Here is a 22,580-nt window from a genome sequence, read left to right as displayed (position 1 = left end):
ACTGTTCATTAACACACATCACAGCCCCCCGGTCAGCACTGCGAGCTTTGAAACCATGCCAGAAGCAAGGGCTCAACAAATGGCACTTTGACCTTTTCACTACTAACTTCAATCTTTATTAAAATCTCTCAGACTGTCAGCTCTGTCTCTCTCTTTTACCATCTTTTATGGGCTCCTGAAATACCTAATATTCATTCATTAAACGGAAAAGTTTGTTACATTCTTACCTAATGATAGATTCCCCTTTCACAGTCAATCGGCTTGTGAAATGCCTTTGATTGAAAAAGGGAACGAAACACCCCCTCCCCCTGCCAAACAACTCTAAATTCAGAATGCTCACTCACTTCCAGGGAAATCAAGCATGCTGCCTAATATTAAAAAATCTCATGGCATCCAGGCAAGTTTAGCTCCGTTTTATGTTCCCCTTATTAAATTTCACCTTAGCAACACACAAAATCCTCACCCCGCTCTTTGCTTGCTTTTTCAGTTTCATGTTTGCATCTTTACTTCTTTAGTCCAAGCATTTAAGGGGGGACAGAAACTGAATTTTTTTGTCCAGCAGTTTCAGTTTCTTAAAATAGAGTCACCAAAACCAATCCCATGGAGGAAAATGCAGGAGAAAAATAGAGGCTTTGATCATTTTTATGGTGCCCAAGCATAGATTTAGGGGGAGAAGGAAAGAGAGAGAGAAATCATGATTTTTTTTTTCTTTTTTTTTTTTTTGCCTACCAGTAATTAAATAATTACACATTAAGAACAACAACAAGAGGAAAAAAAGAACCACAGAAAAAGTTCTCATGAGTCATTTGTGTGTTTTCATTCTTTGTGTAAACTTTCTGGCACACCCTATATGCTTCATTTCTTGCTTTAAATAAGTAAGTACTGGAAAATATGCATAGTATTTGGAACCAAGGGGAATGACACATTAATTCGAAGTTTACTTTGTGTAAGTTTGTGTTTTCCAAATTTGAAATGCAACTTCAAGGAAACCTAAAACTCACCTTCAACCTCTGATTTCTCTCCCCCTTCACCCATGGATTATGCAGAAGGTATAAGCTATTCATTTAAGCGGCACAGTGAAGTATCATCATTAGGTGGCTTAGTTGCCTGGGATACTCCTATCAGCCTGACCAGTAGGGAACCCGGGAAGCGTGAGCTCCAAAGGGGGGAAAAGTAAACAAAGTCATGAGTAACAGTTACAGCTCCTTAAAATGTGTACATTAACCTCGGTATTGGGAAACTATTTGCTTTTTAGAGGCAGTACCCTCTGATTGAAATAATGATAAATATTTTGGAAATTCCATCTCAAGCCAAAATGAAATTACCCGAGTGCACTCTCGGAGAACAAAGCTTTTTAGTATACCTTCAAATGAACTCAGGTAAATTTACAAACGGCCTATACCTAAAAGACCATTAGCTAAAATTACATTTGTTTTTATTGAAAGACAGCCTCAAGTGCTGACATGTAATATATGACATGGGATACATAATAATACTGTTAAACCAGTTCTGACATAATATTTCCCTAGGCATAATAACCACAAATGACTGCTTTAGTTAAGAACTAGCCAGAAACAAAATAGATCCACGTAAAAGTAGCTTTAACCATAAATACCTCAACAATATTTTATGTCACTTTGTAAAAAAGTTAAAGGAGTCCCATAATAATTAACAACAAAAACTTCATGTCCTTTACTGTCGTATGGTGGTTGTGAAAGGTTATTTCATAGTCCCGCAGCTGCCAATGCTGTAAATTATGCAGGCACCAAGAAGCATTAAGGAGAAATAATAGCAATTTAAACTAAGGCTGACGTAATTCATGATAAACAGTCATTGGAAAATATTACAATGTTGTCTTTTTTGAGTGGGTTTAATCAGAAGAATGTGACCATATTCTGACACAAACCACTCCACATTTCCATTGTATGGGAATAGGGGCCCTTCCCCGGCCATAAAGGTTTCCCTTGCTCGCTGCCACTGCTGAGCCCCAACACGTCAGGGATGCTGCTCACGAGGCTTGGGTTGCCAGTGGGCCCAGAGTTCTGAGACACAGCTCCAGAGTCTGAGCAGGCCTGGTGGTCCAAGGGAGGCACAGAAACCAGGGGAACAGTCAAACAAGGATGTGCTAATGAAAGCGTATGAGGCAAAAGAGACTGCTCCAGAAATGAGACCACTGATGGACATGGCTCACAAATATGATGAACACAGCCCATCTTACTTTTTGCTATGATGACAAAACGTGATTTTGATAGCTGAACTGCAAAACCAGCCATCAAGGGGAAATCTCATACGGAAGGAATTAGTAATGTACATCTAGAATAATTTATTGAATGGACACCAATAAAGAGGATGCTTGTGTAATAGATGACAAAATGCATGCTATGTAACCCATAGCATTCCATTTATCAGGCACAGAAGAACAGCTCACTTGCAAACTCTCATTTGCTGGAACTACACATTAATTCTCTGCTGAACTCTGTCTGGTAAAACATGTAAACCCCATAATACCATTGCATAGTCACTAAGCTAAAAAATAAAAAGAAGTTCTGAGCACAGCCAGGCCCTTGCCTCTGCCACAGGCACTCTCGAGAGGGGATCTCTCACCTCCTGTCCAGTGAGAGCCCCAAGTCCAGAGCTATCCAGGCCAGGCCATACTGGGCACCCCATGGCTCACAGCGCTGGTGTTTCTCAAGCAGCTGGGTCACGGCCCCACGCAGTCACTGCAGGCACGTGGTGTAAGCCCCCTGTCTCCCCTGTCTCCAAGACTGCTGCCCAAGGGCACCTGAAGAGGGAAGGAGCCACACCAAACTGCCAAGTGCCCTCCCATGGGAGCAGCTCTCTGGCAGTGACAGCGGTGGATGCTGCAGCTCCCCTGCTCTGCTATGCAGGGCTGATAGCCACAACCAGCCCCGGCGGAGAAGGGACACTGGGGCAATGGGCAGAAGCTTTTCAAGCAGTACCTGCCCTTCCACTCAGCATCTGCTGCCTTCCTGAGGGCAGCGGGAACACACAGCCCAAATAAAATCAGTGTTCTCCATCAAGGAGTTTTGAATATAAAGTGAAAAAATAATCTATCTTACTATTTATCCTGGTTACAACTACAGTTGCTAGTGCAAATGCACTAGCATAAAAAAACAGAAAGGAGTAGAAGCTAACAGCATTTGTTTCCATTGAAGTTCTTGCAGACAGGAAGGTATTTTATCTTACTTTGCTACATATTACTTATGTTCACTTAACAGTTTGCTGTTAACATTGGGTGAGATTCTGTCTTTGGTTAATTGGTGAAAATCTTGAGTAACAGCCACAGAAGTGCATCGAGTTATGCTGGATTTACGCCACTAAGGAAGGCAGAATGTGACCCCTTATCAGTGCCTTTTTGCTTTGAGTATACAAATATTTTATGCATTTCAATGAGTGACAGAATGCAAAACTTGCAAATATTTATTTTTAGCTGTATGGGGAAAAAGCAATTAGAGCTAAAAATGTTAAGAATGAAGAAATCACTTAACAGAAGCAATTATGCTGGGCACATAAACAGCTCTGCCTTCAGACATTTTATTCAAATGCTGCAGAGCGCACTAGAAAATATCAATTGTTTAAAAAAAACCCTCCAAATATTTTTTCACAACTGAAAAATCAATCATTATAAACAACATCTGGGGATCATTAATATCTTGCCCCACAGTTGAATTAACAAAATAAGAAAGAAATCTGACCAGAATCCAGAACATTTCCAGATTCACTTTCTCAGGCTAAAAGCTTGTGTTTGCAGAGGTGGGGTGGGAGGGAAGAGGAAATGTACATTTATCTGTATTGTATATAGCACTATTATGCATTAATCACTACTTCCCCTCCAGCTATGTCCTGTTTTTGTTTCGAGAGACCTAAAATTTGAAATATTTAGCTAAGCCACTCTGCCCAAGACCTTGGAAAAAATTTGCATATTTTTCAGACTGTTGGGAGATGCCACCATAAAGCTCCATCTAAGGAGCTCCCAGTATCCATGTTAATAAAAAGTCTCCATACTCCTCCTATTGCTGTTCTCAATGTTTTAAACATTACAATCTTTGCAGAGGAGCACTAACACCAATCCCACTCTAATATCACATCTGTATTAAAACAAAGAAGCCCGAAGCATCCATATTGAAATTTCAGGTTTTTCTGAATGTCACTGAATGTCACATAAATTATCCTGCAGGTAGCCAAAACAGACAACAGCAATAATGCTGATACATTACATCAAGCTGAAAAACTTTAAAAAAACACCCAGTTAGCCCAAGTACAATTTTTGTACTGGAGCTAGTTTAAAAAGAAAAGCCAACTTTGACTCACACAAATAAAATAAGTCACCAACAGGAAAACTGTATTTCATTTAGACTGAAAACATTTTTCAGTCCTTTTTTTTTGTTTGTTTTAAAGACTCATTCCCTGCCAAGGTTTTACTTTGTTATGTTTTTCCCCCAAACAACTGATTTTATCTGTGAGTCCCAAACTTCTGTAAACTAAGATGCATAATGAGAGCAAAGACCAAATTTCAGCTACACCAGGAGTAATGGTACCACTCTATACCCTGGAGTCACCAGCTTTCATGCCACAGAATTTTTCTGGCACATGACCCATCCCTAAAAAGTCCTTTCTCCTTCATAATGCTGCTCTTCCATGGCTTCCCTGGCCAATGACAAGAAGGAGGGTAAGTCTTTCTGAAATTGCTGGCTCAGAAACTCCAGCAGCTGGAGGACTGGTAAATCACCCCTCATTCCCAACCACTCCCTGCCAGCCCTGGAAGTGAGAAACACTGTCTTCTTCATTGTTTTACAGGGAGAGATGAGCTGCTGAAGGTTTTGAGATTTACATTTTGATGTAGATAACTTTTCCCCTAGCAAGCAATATATCGTTACGTTTGGTTTGGGGGATGGGGAGGAGATAAGAGGGACCTGCAATGCCCTTTTGCACATGGTTTTTTTCAATGAGCAGTTTCCCTCTGCATTGCTCATGTTATGGCCAAATGGTTAATTTGAAGAAGATGGTTAATTTTTCAGAGAAAAAAATGTATTTATATCACAATAGGTTGTAGTTCTCTCACTTTTTGGTATGAAATGTTTCATTAAAAAAATGGGTTTTACATGCAAACCCAAAACCTTCTTTTGCGCTTGAACATGTGTTTACAGTACTCCAGGGATCAAACATATTGTTTAACGGCATATTGGACCCAGCATGCTGTAAAAAAAAATCCAGAATGATTTAAAATTTACCAAACAGATTTTGAAAATTGGGAAAAAATAAGGTATTCAGTTTTCTCTCATACTCCTGTTTATAGAAAAAGCAAGCCCATCCTCACAGAATGAAAGACAGCCTTTGGATTCATCTTTAGCAGACAGGATTTATAACATTTATCTAGCAAAGCACCATGACAAGTCCTTCTGTGTGAGATTTTCACCTGGTGAAGCTGATGGAGCTGAAACTCAGCATCACTCAGACCACAGCTGGATCACAGAAAGATCCTGGCTCATTGATACGCCCTGGAAGCCACTCCATGCCATGAAGCTGGCACAAGCCTGGCAACTGAAGTCACCTTTTTTGGACGAGCAAACACAGAGGACATGTGCTGCTCTAGCAACAAGTGCACACTGATTTATGCACAGTGACCTTCAGATACACCTTCTGAACACTCACAGGCAGCTTTGCCTCCAGCTAGATCACTTTGGTCTATAATGAAAATTATTAGAAACCTAATTTTTTCATTCCTTCTCTCTTGCAGCACGTATGACCACAGATGCCAGTAAATGATATGCATTTACAAAAGTTATTCAGTAACAGTAACCCCAGAGGCTGATAAATGAAAAAGATTTTGAAAAATGTCTTGAGTTGAAGAGAAATGAACTGTTCATTTTCATTGCTCATGCTCATTTCATTATCCACCTGGACTGCTTCACACTGGTAAGGACCTCTAATTGCTCTTATTTCAGGAGAGGGATATATGTGCAGTTTGACTGCAGTCATAGCCAGGAACTTGGGCTATCAAGATATCCAAGCACGGTTTATGTCTTCTGCTTTCTGAACAGAAGCAAGCTCTTGAGCCTATTTGCATTCTGGAGGAGAACCCTCCAAGGCAGTTGGATTAACTAATCAGTGGTTATATCAACAAGAATGGGAGCAGGAGGCTTCCCACTCACATGTAGACGTAGAGCAAGTCCTTCTGTGGCAGGCTGCTAAGAAACACACACAAATGTTTGAGCCTTCCAGCTGCTGAGCCCATTCCTCAGCATCCTGCTCCTCCAGCAGCCCCTTAGATGAGATGTTGTGGCACACTGAACCAAACCAGAGGGGAATCAGAAGAGGACCATGCAAGAAAAACTGGTCCCAAATATTCCTGTCCAAAGCACTTGGGCACATGCCACAGAGCAGTGGGCACGCAGGGCGGAGGCGAGCACAGGTAGCCGTGGTGTTGGCAGCCCAAGCTGGAGCTGCAGGGGAGGCTTAGCACAGCGTGAGCCTCACAGAGGTTCCATGGAAACACAGAACATGCACACAGGGCTGCCCAAAGCCTTGCTGCATCCCTCCCAGCCATACCTGTGGGAGCTCACAGATAGCATCTACATACATCTGCTTTAAAAAGTCCTACACCAAAACAGCATTTATTGTCAACAAAACGTAATTCTTCTTTCTCATTTCCTGCTTTGTTTATTTTTGTTAAACCTACAGAAGAGGGGAAAATAGGCAAAGAGTATGAGAACAAGTCAGAGCTCAACATTTTTTTTTTTTTTTGTTATAAATTTATAATGGAAGTAGAGAGAAAATTTCCAGGAAAAACATTTTGGTCTATTAAAACTGCCTAACAAGGACAACAGCTTACATATTGGGGGTTCTTTGTAAAGGTGCTTCTGGTGTCTCATTTGTGACATGCTCTATCTGTTGCAAACTACTCCAACATACAGAGAATGTGTAAAACTTGCCTCAAAAGCAATGCTTCTGAAGAAGACTTGGCATCCATCTCAGAAACCAGTGCTCCAGTGTTTCCCACATAAAGACATCAGCAGAATGTATTTCCCAAATTTTGTATTTGCTTTAGAGTTGGGGGAATTTCAGGTAAAAATGGTGAAATACACATCCTATCTTGTTCCTTCTGCACACTTATTTCATTTGCAAGTAAGAGAGAGACAATACCTTCAAATTACATGTGTCTGGATCTCCTTATAGACACCTTTTCAGAATTTTAGTCACCATTTCTGTAATCTGGTATCCCCTCAGATATGACTGATAAATACCAGTGCCTTAGAGTAATCTATTTATCTACTGTACCACCCGGCCTCTGTTTAGCCTTAGCAGTCATCACTTTCCACATGTGACATCAATCTACATGGTATCAATGTAAACTGTTTGTAAAATGAAGCGTTGTACATTTTATTGTCCTGCCAGCAAAGAAAAGGATAAACTAGTACTTTGCCTGCTGTCTTCAACAAAGGTAGCATAATTGACACCATACATTTTACAATGCAGATATGAAACCACACACTGGCCACTTTTTCCTTCTTAAAACAGCAGGGCTTGCAAGTTCTACATCATTATTTTCATAATAAATACTTTTAAAACAGTGTTTTTTGGGGGATTTTTTGTGGCTTTTTTTTTTTTAATACGGATTTAAAAAAATCTGCTTCTTAAACCAAACAAAAATTTAAATACACATTACTAATTTCTATGGCTAAGAATTCTGTGGCTCTGGTTGATAATGAGATAATTGCCTCGCAAAGGTCAAGAGAATGGCATAGTTTGCTTTCAGAGGCTGAACAAAGCGCTTGCTATGGTTCACTAAGCGTAGTTTCTGCATCATTCCACATCTCTTTTATTCATCTATTACTAATATTCCATGATACACTTGCATTATGGATCCAACTATTTCAACAAACCTGTAATCAAGGAATGACCCTGAATAAAATACTCCACAGAAAGCAGATGGTAGGCTCATCAAACGCCTTCAAGCCTAAAATAACCTTTCCCACATAAAAAGGAGAGTCAATTACAACTGAACTTTATATTCTGAGCTTGAGCTCAGAGTAAATAAAAACCAACATGATACTATTGTGTCATTGGACCAAACTTCCAGGGCATTTAATTCATTTTTTTCCCCACCCCCAGCCCCTAAGAGCAACCAACATTTTATTCATAGTTCATTCAAAACCTGTAGTGTTTTGTGTGAGTGTGAGCAGACTTGACAGTTTGGGCCAGATTCTGAACAATCTTGACAGCACAAAACTAAAAGTACTCTCAGCAGTCATGTGCTCCAGTGACAACACCATGTGAGGAAGGATCTTGTCTGCCTTTTGGGAATGGAGTGGCAGAGCAGCACTACCTTACAAAATGTCCCAATGCCACCAGATGAGTCAGGGTTTCTCTGCCGACACAACAATGCTTGAGCTGGGCACCAAGCTCAAAGCCAGTGTGCTCGAGTTCAGAAAAACAGGTAGATGACTCTCCCATCAGAAACATTCCCTCTTACTCTCATTAGTAAATGTTTAAGGGCATCAGCAGAATTTTTTTCTCTAAGAGACTACAGGAGCTTCCTTGCAGAGATGTGGGAGTCTTGCAAGCCAAGGTGTACTCACCACCATGCAGACTTTGCAAGCATTAGCCACAGAACTCATCTATCTGGTGATATGGAGCATAATACTTAATTCTGTACACTGCTGAAGAAACGACACTGGACCCATTACCGGGTGTCTACACAACATGCATTCTGCCACATATTCAAAGCACACCTGCTGTTGTTGGGATGATCTGACACCAAAAAAACCCTGTGTGAAATCACCTGGTTGCTATCAGGTGTCAAATTTTGGAGCCCTTTCCCCCAGCTGTAAGGGGCTGCATAGTCCTTTAGAGCTGCAGAGTATTCTCTATGCCTCTTGAATTAAGAGGTCACCTCCCAGAAGTATCTCTGCACTCATAAAATCAAGCTCCTAGCAATGGCAAAGCCCATGTTGAACAAGCCCATGTTCCAAGATGACCAGAAACACACCAGCTACAGCTGACAGTCTTAGAGGACCTTGGGAGCACAGCTGACGAGTGCTCTGCAACAGCAATGGGGTGTGCCAGGACTCTCTCCTGTTTTGCATCTTTTAGCATACCGCACCAACAACGACTTCAAAAAACTAACACACACTGTCGAGCTTCTGGAAGACAGGCTACAGGCAAATGGTTAAGGTAGATGAACTTCCAGGCAAGGAATTGTTTCACTCAGACCCAGTCACTGTGCTACACTCCACCATTATTTTGATTGTGAACTCAAGTTGCAATACAGAGATCACCAGTGGCCAGAAGCCTTCAGACTTAGAGAAGAAAGAGCATATTTGGTACTGATCATTTCAATCATAAATAGCATAGGTTCACTTCAAAGGAATCACATCTTCCCTTTGGAAATCAGTGGATACTTAAAAGAAGAAAAATGCTATGCGAGAAAAAGAAAATAGCTGTAATGGGACTTACCAAACTCATCACATATACTTTCATTTTCTATTAGGGTAGGATGATCAAATGTATCCCGACAATAGAAGATTTGGGGGTTCTTGCTTGTTACTGCAATGCCTCCCAGGGCTAAAACGAACTGGTCTGTTAGTATTGACGAGGGCTTGTCCTGAATGCGCTTTAACATGGAACGGTATCGACAGTACTGTGGGTAGCTGAGAATTAAAAGGTTTGAATCTTCATCATCCTCACCTTGAAGAAAAGAAAAAAAAAAAAAGACTCTTAGCATATCAGAAAAAAACACAAAACAAGAGCTATAACTCAAGTATTTCAGAAAAATTAATTTTTCTGAAGTAAGTTCATCTTTTCTCAAGACACAACTTTTATAGCACAGTGGGTCTGGAAAGAAAGGTTAAAAACCAGTAATTTAAATAAAGTTTATTAAAATAGGTTATTTTCTGCCTTTCTGTTCTGTTTTCCCATACTTACTCAAAAGGACTACCTGGATGAGCAAGAAAACACTGCTCTGCTGAAGTTGGCCAAGGGCCTGAATCAAAGTGTTCTCCATGCTTTGCCAATTTGGCTGCTTCAGTAGAAATATTATCTGTAATTTTTACTCAGTTCCCCATATAGCTTTACTACACTCATGTTTACATCAGTTAACATCTTTTAAAAATAATAATATACAAGCCTCAGAGCACACAGCTATTATGTCTCCTTTCATGTCTCTGATTCTGGCAACTACTGAAGGACTTCTGGGCCAGGGAGGTGGGCTGATCCAACCTGGTCATTGCTGCTAAACCCCGAGAGGTGGAAGCAACTTTCTTCACATTAACTGCAAATGCAGCAGGACTCAATAATTATTAACTCCTACAGAGCACAAGCAAATGAATTTTCGAACAGCTTGTGCTGCTGGGCTCAAAATATAAAGCAATCTAGACCTCAGAGCTTTCCATTCCTTCTTGGTTTAGATGATATCACATATGAAGGTGGCAGATTTTGAAATATCACAATCAAGTGTCGTCATATAACCAGAAGGAAACCTAAGAGGAAGAAAACTCAACTGGGGATACAAACATGAGAAATTACTCATTTGCAGGTATGCAGCCAATACTCAACATCACTTCTTTTTATGCTCATTTATCTCCTCAGGTATGTAACTGAACATGGCTTTCCAGGCATGCCAATGAAGACAAAGCAACAGCATTCACTTTACTGTTTTTTGTTCTACTCTGATTACTGAATAACTCAGCTATTTCTTCTGCCAGAGACAGAAGGTCTACTGTTTAATCCCATTACCAATACTGAAATCATCATTCTTACTCCTAAAGTAAAAATCTCTTCAGACATTGAAAAAAAATTCAAATCAGTTCTCCCCAACTAAATATGATAGCACAACTCATCTAGATTCAATTGAGGCAATGAAAATGTTGACACATAAAAGGCTAAATTTTAAGAAGTCTCTGGAAGCAGATATATCACCTAGAATGTCATCACTGCAGAGGAATGCAATGCTGTAAAAAAAAAAATCAACACGACAGACGGACTTAGAAAGCACTGCCTTTACTAGCACAGCTCCTGAAAGTCATCACTTTTAAAAACTCAGAACTCTCACCACTATCCTGACATAGGTGAGGAGATAACACTGTTTGTTTAAAAAAAAAAGAAAAAAAACAAAGAAAAAAAACAAAGTAAAGTTAATATATTTTGGTAAACAGCACTGGCATTACTTTCCTAAGAAAATAGAATTGATGGCCCTAAAACCTCTTTTGGCCAATAAGGATGTGGTCATGCTTTTCTTTGTTCCAACAAGTATCCCATAAGCCTACACAACAGCACGATTGAGCCAATTACTCCTGGGAATAAGGCTCTCTCTTCTTTATTAGGAAACTCTAAAAATCAGATCAGGAAAACTGTTCTAGGAATTAACAAGCACATGATCTGTCCTTTAACTCCTTCGAGAGTTTCATGTATGCCTGCTTGACAGTTATTACTACTTTATACCTTTGTGCAGATAGCGGTGAGCTGAATCTGTCGATCTGACAGCACCTTTCTTATTCCAGGATGTGGTCAGCTTTTTAAACAGGGTGTATATAAATGTATGTCCCATGTGCCTTTGTAGTAAACCATTAGCTTCTAGACAAATGTGCTGCAAGTCCCTGCGCAGAATTACACAAACTTTGTACCCCTGACAACTGACGACTTAACTCAAACCCCCTGGCATAAAGAAAAACCAAGTAATTTTTACAGGATCACTTTCATACATGCTTGTGCAATTCCAATTGTACTTTGTGAGTACTTTGTGAGGCATTTGTTTCCTTTCCTTTTTTACTCCAGGTTCAATAGATACATCGAAGAATGAACAAAGGCTGAATAAACTGAAAATTTGCTTAGTGAAAGACAAACACAGTGTTCCTGGAACAAAGATTTTTTCCTCAACCACGCCCACATGAGAAAAAAGAAATCAAAGCAGACCAATCCCTAAAAAATGCAAGCCTGAAGACGAACTATTATTTGCTTTTATCAAAATCTCACACGTGCCATTTAACGGTGGACTCAGTGAATATTGCCAAGTATTTTTCAGAAATATGATCAGAAAGAGTTTACTCTTAGGAGAAGCGAAGCTCAAAATGTGGATCACATTCCATTAAAATTAAGAAAAACAATATGACTTCCATAAACATACAACTGAGATATCAGGAAACCAAGATGCTGTATTTCCGAGTTTCATTTTAGATTCAACAGACATAACATGGTAAAAGATAATACCTACAGTATTCTGCTTCAGTTGCGAGGCTCAACTGAAATGACTCTAATCCTATGCTTATATCATAATTGTGTGGTTTAATAACCCCATCCAACATCAACTTTTCATTTATTTTTATATTTCAGGGCTGAAAACAGAGAAACTGTAATTAGGAAGCAAAGTTCCACCCCTGCCTTCCAAGCACTGCCTATATCTGCAGAGATATAATCCAACAGTTCCCTTTGTCAAGGGGTAAAGAGAGCTGGGATTTGGCACAGCCTGGCATTTATGTTGGATTACATGTTCTTCAAGTTGTCTTTGTAAGTAAGAGATGCATGAAATGCCAAACACAATGAATCTATGCAAGAACTGACTTTTCAAATCAGCACAACCATTTTTAATATGTAAGGCAAGACAATTAAAAGCCCCAAAAGAAAAAAAAAAATAAAGCCTGTTAAAAGGAAGAATTCCTAACAAATCCATCTAGAGCCAGAACTATTTGCAGAGAGAGCAGAGAAAAAAAACCCTGTAACATGCTTTTTGTTTGCTTGTTTCAGAAACATCAGCCTATAATGTTATTGCTAACTGCCATAATCTACCCTCAACATCAGTAAGCATTATTTCTCTTTAAAAAGACCTTCACACCAGGATTTTATAGAGCTTGATGGAAAAACTATGCATGTTCCTTCCTGTACCTAATTACCTCAACTGAAAAAGCTGCCAAGTATTTTGCCCTTTAGTTCTTTTAATCGTATTAGTGCAAATGCATTTGGATGCCAACAGAAACAAACATTTTAAGATTTTTGCTTAAAAGGTTCCAAATATGTATGAGGCTGGTGCTATGAAAGCACACTCCACTTCTTCCCAGAAAGCACAGAGTTATTCTTGCAGAAGAAATATGAATTTGTGCCTCTTGTAAGACTAAATGTCTAGTTTCGACCCAATTTAAGTAAAATAATGTCAATATGAACTGCTCTCACAATGATTTATGCTACCTTCTGTTACTTTATTACATTAGACATTCCTTTTCTCTAAGCTTTACACTTTTTGCCGTCCTCCTAGCAACCACATAAAGGCTGAGCACCAACTTTACGCGCCTGGCACCCTTCCAGGCTCGACTGTTATTGATAATTATATTGAAGTTTCAATTTAATTGCTACTCTGTTGTGACACAGAATATTTTTTGTAATTAGGCTTTTCCCATTTTCTGTCCATTCATTTTTTGTATTACTAAAAATGACTTTTTTGGCCCAATACCCCCCTCCCCTCCATGAAAACACAAGCAGAACAATGATACAGATAAAGGTCTCTACATCTGTTACTATCATTAACAACTCAGTAATGTGAAGGGAAGAAAAAAAAAAGGGGAAAAAAGCTGAATATAATTTCTCAGAAGGTAAATTTCTTTTCAGTTTAAGTGCTCTTTTTCTTCTTACAGTTACTCAGTGATTTCCTGTTCTAATTACAAGACATTATACAGAAAGTAATCTTTAAAAAGGAAATGTACCAGCACAGGAGGCTAAACAGAAACACTTGTTTGGTATGGTTTGAAATTGCAAACTTTTACATCTCTTATCAATCCTCTGCTCTACCTTTGTGCAATATATTATACCACACATCTACCATTTCTTCTGGGGCAGTTAACACTAATGTATACATCAAAGGGGAAGCACACTTGCAGTTAAACTGCAGGCAAAGGAAAAAAAAAATCAATTTTTTTCCTTCTACATGTAGCTGGTAAGTTGGAAGCAAGCCAAGCCTCGGAGTGGAAAATATTAAAAAGTTAAAAAAAAAAAAAAAAAAGCAGCAGGCTTGATTAAAAAGCAAAAGAAGAGATATTCAGTTCTAGATCTAAATGAATAAGCCACAAACTATTTCATAAAAACATACTGTGACGTAAATTACACATCGGTATTGCACTGTTGTGGTTATTTTGAGAAATGGCTTGTACTGTAAGTCAGCTGGTAAAACCCCACCCTTAATGATTTTGTAATTCTCCATACAGCAATCAACTGGAGCAGTCATGAAATTGCCAAGAAGGAAAACAGACAGAGCTGTAGAGAGTTTGCAATAAAAAGATAATGTACTTTTAACATAACAGAAGTAGAAGATTGGTTTTATTAACTAAAAAAACTACTTAAAAGGTCCCAGGTTTGCCATTTGTTTTGATAAATGTTGACACAGATCTTCGTAAGATAAGCAATGGAAGCACCAGGGGAACCAGATAAAATGGGACAATGCTTTGGTGTGTGGGTAGCAAATTGAGCAAGGGAGCTGTCTGGAATACAGAGAGAAAATGAAGGAAGTTGCAGGGTTCTGTCCATCAGGCTCCTCTCCCACATGGTGCCCTCGCTCCTCTGCCTTCTTTCATAACCCTCTGTTACTAAGGGGGTCTCCCAGAGGATTCACATATCACAATTAGCTTATCATTGCTTGTATGCATGGCTTTGACCATTATCATCAATATGCAGGCGATAGAGAGGTAATGGAGGATGCATCTGGGTGTCTGAGGGACTGGTGTGGTGCTGAATGAGCACAGCTCTGACCCCTGTGATGGGAGGTCTCCTGACTATTGCAGGGCAGTGTGTTCACTGACCTTCCAAGACCCTCCAGCTGTTAAGATCTAGTTCTCCTTCTCTTGTTCTACTCCTCTGGCAATGACTTTCTGCAGTACAGGCATGAGAACACGGGTGTAGATGAAGCAAAGATGTGTAGCTCACCGTTCAAAACCAGAATCTGCAGGTCAGACAGGCTCTACACAGCTCAGAGCTGCCTGTTCTAATAAAAACCCAAAGAAAGAGAGCACAGTTTTCAGCAGATGGAAATTAACTTACCACACAACTACCTAAAAACCCCGAATCCCTCAAAAGGTCCAAAAGCAACAGAAACAGCAGAACAACGAAGGAATAACCACAAAGAGGAATAAGAAACTGGATCTTTGTGACCTTAAAATCTTTAAGAGGAATCTTTAAGAGGAGTGATGCAATGAGAACACCTTTCCATATCATAGTCCAGCTATAACCTGCCAAACTTCCAAGATAACTGCAGGTGGCCAAGCAGCAATGACAGTCATCACCTGCACCTCTGGGGACTCCTGTGCGGGCAAGAATAGCTCTCCCAGTGAAATAACATGGGAGGATTACGCCTGGCTCCTCCCTGACCACTTCTCACACTGAATTCTTTGCACAGACACAAGGCTAAGATCCGCAGCAGGAATTCATGCCCCAGCGTAGGAATCGGCTGTGGACTAGGAGCAACAGCTGAGGAGTTCAGGTAGCTGCATCATCATCACAAGGCATGCTCTAGCACACTGATCCACCCTCTCTCCAGTGGTTAGGAAAGACTTCTCAAACACAGCTCTTCCAATCCACTCTGCTTTTTCATTCCCATAGTCTTTACTCACTAGTAAAGACACTTGGTGTGCCCCAGATGTCTAATTAATCACAAGACCTAAAAATATTAATCTAAGAATCGTATTTCTCTCACAGATAAATTCAACAGTAATGATTTAGCCCCATGAGATGGGACAGGAAATCTGTGGTTTTGGTTTTAAATAAATTTGGGTAAATTATTGACACAACAGGGATACCTCTTTGTCGGCAGGACTCGTGCTACTCATCCTGCTTTGAGAACCCCCCTCTATTTGAATGCTAATGCAATCAAGAACAAAGGCAATGTGTTGCAGGATAGAACACAGTGATTACATTTATGTTTACCAGATAATGATGGTGTTAACAAGTTGCCTGTAATTCTGACATGGACGTTTGCCTGCCTGATTCTGCTTTTAAATTGATCAAAAGGCAAAAGTCATTTCTGCCAATAGTGAGAATAAAATGTTCAGCCTTTCTACATGTGTCAGATATTTCTCCCCTTTTAAGGAGGAGACAGCTATTTCTCAGAATTTCATGCCACTTCCCCAGCCCTCTGTTTTCTGTCACAGTGCCAGCAGAGCATCAGCCTTTCAAAGAATTCCTAAGCTTAGTTTAACATTTGAAAGAAAGAGAATACTTACAAATCTACTGGAGATTGAAACTACTGTTCAACTGAACAGCATTAAAAAACAGTCATTAAAAAAAAGAAAAAAGGACAGCATCATCTAATACTTATTTAAAGCACATGGTTGAAAAATATTTTACACTCGGCTATTTAGATCAGAGATGTTCTACTCCTACTTAATGGGGACAAACCCAAGTATGTTGATCGATGACTGACAGTATGTCTATATAATCATATATTCCATAATATTTATCTCACTAAATCACTCAAAATTCAAATCCTAAATCCAATTTTTGAAGAAGACAAATGAAATTTAATATGAAAAAGTTTCCAACCAGGTATTCCACATCCTTTTCAGACCCTAATCCTATATTCAGCTCCTCATAGCTGCAGCACCAACCTTGCACTCCCAGGATCCTCCTGCACATTAGGAAGTGCCTCATAAACCTTACGAGGTGTTTCTAGACTCAAAAGAAGAATGACTGACACTCATCATTTCCAGCTTTTATATAACCCTTCCATCCACAGGCCTCAAACTGCTTTATGGAGATGAGTAAAAATTATTATCCCCATTACACAGAGAGAGAAACTGAGACAAAGAGAGCTTAAAGGATTTATTCTAAAGCATTAAGCAATTTGGAGTGCAAGGGAAAGAGCAAAGAGGCCAGGCAGAAATTCTTGTTGGGAAATTTCTGAGTAAGTGGGAGATCCCCGCGTTTCCTCAAAAGGGAAGTGACGGTCTCTGGTCACCCCAGCCAGCCTGCCTGCCTCCACCAGAGATGGGGCATGGATCAGGTGGCTCTGTGCTGAGGCTTCTCTCTCACCACAACCACAACCCGGTCCCGCACAATTCCAGTCACTCCTTCATTCCATTCAGCTGCTGCCCAGCCGGGATTATCTTCCCATTCAGGGAGGGTCTGCAGAGCAGCAGTTCACCCTCCTGCCCACGGCAGGTGACTGCCGTGACAGCAGCTGGAGGAACCCCAGAAAAGCAAGCCAACACCGCGGACATGGCTGCCTCCCTAAATTTCCTTCTCTCTTCACTCCTCAGGACACAAGCATGGGCCAGCCTGTGTCCAAACAGCCATGGACGGCTACAGAAAACCGCTCTGATATAAAAGGTTTCTAAACTGCCCTATTAGCTTTCTAAAGCAGATGGAGATGGGGGAAGGGGGAGATTGATTGTAGAAGGGAGCACATGCTGCCTGTCCTCTTGAATGTTCTGGGTCATGCAGACCATTCAGGTTGAATGTGCATCAGCTTTAAAACAAGTATTTATCCTGGTTGTCGTGGTTACTGATAAGCAGCTTCAATTCTGCTGATAACAAAAAGAAGAAAGAATTAAAAAGGGGAGGGGAGCTGAAAACATAATTTGGTAATATGACGAAGCCAACAAGAGGAATTAAATCACATTAAACAAGCCAATTGTACTGTAAATGGCTCTACCTCTGTATTTGCTTTTAAATCATCTAAGACTCTAACATGGCAGCTGCTTCAGTTTTAACAAACAAACAGTAAAAATCTCTTTTAATAACGAAAGAAAATAATGATATACTTTGCTTTAGCTGAATTCAAACATAATTTAATTTTTCCTGAGGTGAGATTTGCACAGGGAACAATCAGATAATAAGTGTTATCATTCGCACAGACAAAACTGAACCGGCACTTTGCAATTCAAAGTGCTATTTAATGCACTGTTTTCAGCAATCTCTGAACACCATCCAACATACCACTGAACTACACTTCAATACTTACACATAAAGCCTGATCCTGCAAATACTTGAGCATGGGGTGTATGCAATGAACACAAGTACTACAGCTGAGGTTGAAGTCATACATTCCCTACAGCACCTTTGTGGAGGAGGGGTTACATCCTCACAATCACTAACTTTCCCTAAAACACATTCTCATTCTCTGTATTATTATTACTATTTCTATGATCGTGTGTCTTGGTCCCCCTTTTTGACTTGTAGCAGTGTAGAGCGAAAATACTGGAGAATGCAAAGCCCTACTCTGGTGGAGAAACAACTAGGGCCCCTGGCAAGAGAGGGGTACACATTTTTACAGCAGTGGTAATTAACCACTGGAACAATGAGCTCAAAGATATAACAGATTCCCCAACCCAGTGCTCAGGACTGAACCTCAAGATATTCTCTGGACTGATGAATTTTATTCTCATGGTCTGTTTTTTGTCTCCTGTGCTGAAGAGGCCCACGACAAATCCATACTTGTGTGGCATGAAAAACTGAAAAAAGTGGGAGGTCGCTGAGAGTTAAACTGAGTTACTACGTTTAATATCAGACTAACCAGGTCTTCTGTCATCTCCTCTCTCTTTCACCTCTGCACACCATTCAAACATAAATGACAGACAAGGAAATGCAAGCCCTACTTATAAGGGACTGATTCATCACCTCTTCCTTGCGGCAGAATCAACCGCCTTCATTTTCCCCTGCACCCAGAAGTATGAGTCAAAAGCCTTATTTTGGTGTCTCACACGGGGCTCTTTCATTATCATTCTGAAAATTCGGAGGAACTGCGCCCTCCTTGAAATAGCAGCGGCAGAAGCTGCCGGTCCCAGAGCTGCGACACGAGGGGTGGAGGGTGGAAATGGTCCAGTGATTTAAACAGTCAAACCCTGCTTTTGACGTTTATGCCCTCTTTGAAACCCTTAATGAAGTAACAACCCCGTTAATTCTGGCAGGGTATTTAATACACATAAAAACTGCATTATCTACTATTTACAATTTACTACACACAAGCAGTATCTGGCTCTGTATAAAAATAACAAGCTCACTGTAACCCTCCCCTCCCTAACCATACTGCTGATTTCTTTGACACATGGAGAAGTGAGAATAATTACATTTTACTGAGTGCGTCTCATTACACTGATTTAAGTAAGATTTCCAAAGCTGTAAAAATATGCTTTTCAATTTCATTTGTTTCTAGCATTTCACTATGAAGACAGTTTGTAAAGCCTTCGAAAATCATCATCAATATAGACAAAAATTGTACCGTGCTCATGTGGACATTTGACAGAGGGATAATAGGGTCTAGAAACACCACAGTCAGATGTTGCTTTTCTGTTTAATGTTTCCTTCTGCGCCGAACATAATATAACAGACAAGTGTTAGAGAGACATGCAGGGGGGAGTCTGAATAGCGAGCTTTAAAAGAGGTCCTTAATAGAGAAGCTGTATGCTTAGTCTTCAACAATATTCAATAGCAATTTATTTGCAGCCATTTTCTCATGTAACCTTTCACACGGGAGCAGATAAGATAGAGCACAACACAATTTGTCAACTGCCAGATATGAACAAAAGAAACCATTTTTAATAAGCTTCAGTGGCCCCTTATATTTGTTTTGCAACATGTTAATAACTTTTTTGGAAGCCAATCAAAGACAAGAAGAGAAAAAGAAGTCAAGCTGGGAAACAAAAACCACAGTTTAAGAATTTTACAGATAAACTCGTGTTATCATCTGCAGTGTAATAATGCTTAAACCCAGGAGTGGCACAAAATTGGAAGTAGAAACATGGTGCCATTTCTTTTTTTTTTTTAAAGAGCAATCACAAATATGCTAGTGTCATATTTACTTTTCCAAGAATTTGCTGTCCTCTATCTCATCCCAATGGAGCACATACCTGTTCCCCAAAAGAACCTTACTCGGGTTCCCCTCCTTTGCAGTGAAGAGATCAAACTCAACATGAAGGCTATGAGGAAAGGCCAGACAGGAATTGCCAAACTCCAAGCCACTGACCCAACTGCCCTGTACCACGCTTTCCCAGCTACTTGGAAACCCTCACCTCCTAACTAAACTTAGGTTGCACAAAATAGCCCCCAAACTGTTGCTCATGTAGCCTTTTAATGCAGTCTTAAAATCTGTTACAGGCATATGAGTAAGTCTGTGGTTGTTCATAAGACTGTGGTTGCTCATTTAATCCTTTCTGCATCACAACAAAGTAGACTGGAGCTGAAAAGGAGTAATAGGGAAAAGGTCTAAAAGAAAAGGGAGCTAACTTACACCCCTGTCTAGGATACAAGGACCAAAAACTGAGTGATATGCAGTATAAGACGAACAAAGCAACTGTGCTGAAATTTAGCAATGCCAGGGCCTTCCTATGTGACCAAGGTCATATCATTAGGTATTCCTGGGGCAAAAAAAAAGGAAAAGGGATTATTTCTTTGTAAAAAGAATTAGTTGCAGGCATGTGAGAGCTTGTGGGACAATTGCTCCTGATCGCTTCCCCTTCCTGCAGGCACAAGAGGAGAGGCAGAGAGCCTCCTCAAAATGGTATCTACCAATACCTGTGCAAAAATGTTTCTGCAGGACGGAGGTTCAATAGTGGGTCCAAATGCTCATATGAGCCCTCAGTCCCATTTTTAAGGTAAGGGCCTTCTGGTACTAAAGAAAAATCAGAAAGCACCAAAATCCCAGCAACGTACGCTGAAAAACGGATGAAGTGTTAAGCAATTTCATTAACGTTATTAAAATAGAGCAAATTCCCTTGGAAAATTTCACACAGGCTTTCCCGTCTCATTGCAAATTACTCATGGCCTGAGAGACGCGTGAGTAGCAAATGGAGAGAAATAAAGCTTCTCTCCAGGTAATTTGGACTGAGTCCTAGTCTCACTGGTAGAAAGACCAGGCATGTGGGCTTCAGTGAGAACAGGGCTGGGTTCTTTGAACTAGATTATTATGGCATCTCTAAGAGAGGTACAAAAGTATACAGTGAGAGAAGATGCCTCAGAGAACAAAAGAAGCTGCCGGCCAGATGACAACCCTCCTTGTTATGATGATGAAAAGACTCCCAGACTTCAGCAGACACACACCTGCAGAGTTTAGGATCCTATACCCAAAATTAGATTTTGCCTTCTAAGGACTTTGCAAAGAACTCTGTTATCCAGTGAAGGGAAAGAATGTAAGTATTTGCTCTTCAAGTAAGAGGAATGGCTTTTTGAATAAGAAAGGGCTCCCTGTGATGGGAACATACCAACCCAGCCCCACGCTCCTCCTGTGAACTAATACAGGATTTCTCTTCCTCTTCTGCAGGACCAGGAAAACGTCCCTGGAAAAGAGGCGAAGCCGTGCTACCTGAATTATCGGAAGAGGCCTCAGGTGGAGGCAGGGTGAGAAAGGATTTTAGGACAAGTTATGCCTATGAGCTGAGGAGAACAAGCAAGTATCCTCCCACTCTTTTCTCTAGGCAAACCCTCTTTCCAAGTTTTCAGTGTGAGGGTTAAGTCTCCAGTGAACCTGCCTAGGAAGGGCTTGGCAGAACCCTGCCAATCTTCCAGAAACACCAGGCGGCTTGTGCTGTTCCCCATGGGCTCTGGTCCCACACACAGCAGAAAGGAAGGCTCCCAAGTAAGAAACAATCCTAACACACTATCTGCTAGTCTGAAACCAGCTCTAATAATAGATAGCACTGCCTATTTCAAAGCACTTAATGAACACTAATTAGTCCTCAGGGTATTCCTATGAGGCAGGTAGACAGATAAGTATTATTTCCCCTGTTTTACATATGAAATAACCTCATCAGAGATGTTCTGACTTGCTTAAGGCCACCGAATGAGTCACTGAGCTCAGCACCCAGCAGGTCCTGGCTCCCAGACCTGTGCTCAGACCTCTCAGCCATACCTCTTTCACAAGTGCAAATCTTCCTTTCAAACGTGGAGGGAGAAAGGAAAGATCAAGGAGGGGTAATAACACTGGGAAAGAATTTTCTCTGGGAAACGAGCTTCCAGGAGAACAACAAAAGCGAGTTATGTATCTACTGAATGCTAGATACCAAATCTAGAACAAGGAAGGAGATGAAAAACACACTGATACAAAATTGTATAAGTTTTTATAATATATTCTATTCAAGCAGTCAGAGCTATTTACTGTGGTTCATAACCACCACTAATGCCAGTTTTCTAGCTTTACATTCCTAATTCCTCGAATGGTCAAAGCCCACAATGCTGGCTGCACACAGTCTAGGTGTTTAGCACATACATGTAAATTACGTGCTCACACTCTCAAAGTTACACTGAGATGTTGTGCCACGCTGGAAACCTTTGTGACTTCAGACATCCTGGGTACACAGGAACATTATCAATGGAACACAACAATCACAAAATAAGGTTTTGTGTCTCTTTGGGAGGGAGCAGTAAATGGTTCAGCCACCATTTGCAAACAGCCAGAGCTCACAAGATACCAGATATTGGTATCTTGGCATTACATTCTTCCATCACCAGGCTCCTGCATCACCCACTACTTAACTGCCCTCGACCAGCGCAGACAGAGCTAGGCAGACGATGGCCTAAAATTTTAACACTCCAAATCCAGCAAACTTTTGCCACATTCCTGAATGTGCCTTTCAATTACTCCTTCCCTTTCAGCC

At 40.5% G+C, this 22,580-nt stretch overlaps 1 protein-coding gene across 4 annotated transcripts in view; it reads right to left on the bottom strand.

Moving 5' to 3' along the window:
• The window catches only part of ARID5B (AT-rich interaction domain 5B), a 117,646-nt gene that overhangs the window by 60,918 nt on the left and 34,148 nt on the right, over positions 1-22,580 (bottom strand). For all 4 annotated transcript variants that reach the window (XM_053949156.1, XM_053949155.1, XM_053949157.1 and 1 more), the window contains one exon: positions 9,478-9,708. In XM_053949156.1, coding sequence (XP_053805131.1) covers positions 9,478-9,708 — 231 coding nt within the window. The remainder of the gene's footprint in view (positions 1-9,477; positions 9,709-22,580) is intronic.

This window comes from Vidua chalybeata, chromosome 8 (assembly GCF_026979565.1).
Source record: "Vidua chalybeata isolate OUT-0048 chromosome 8, bVidCha1 merged haplotype, whole genome shotgun sequence".
In the NCBI taxonomy this organism is placed as follows: domain Eukaryota; kingdom Metazoa; phylum Chordata; class Aves; order Passeriformes; family Viduidae; genus Vidua; species Vidua chalybeata.
The sequence above is the reverse complement of the archived record's forward strand: the minus strand, read 5'-3'. Positions and strand labels throughout refer to the sequence as shown.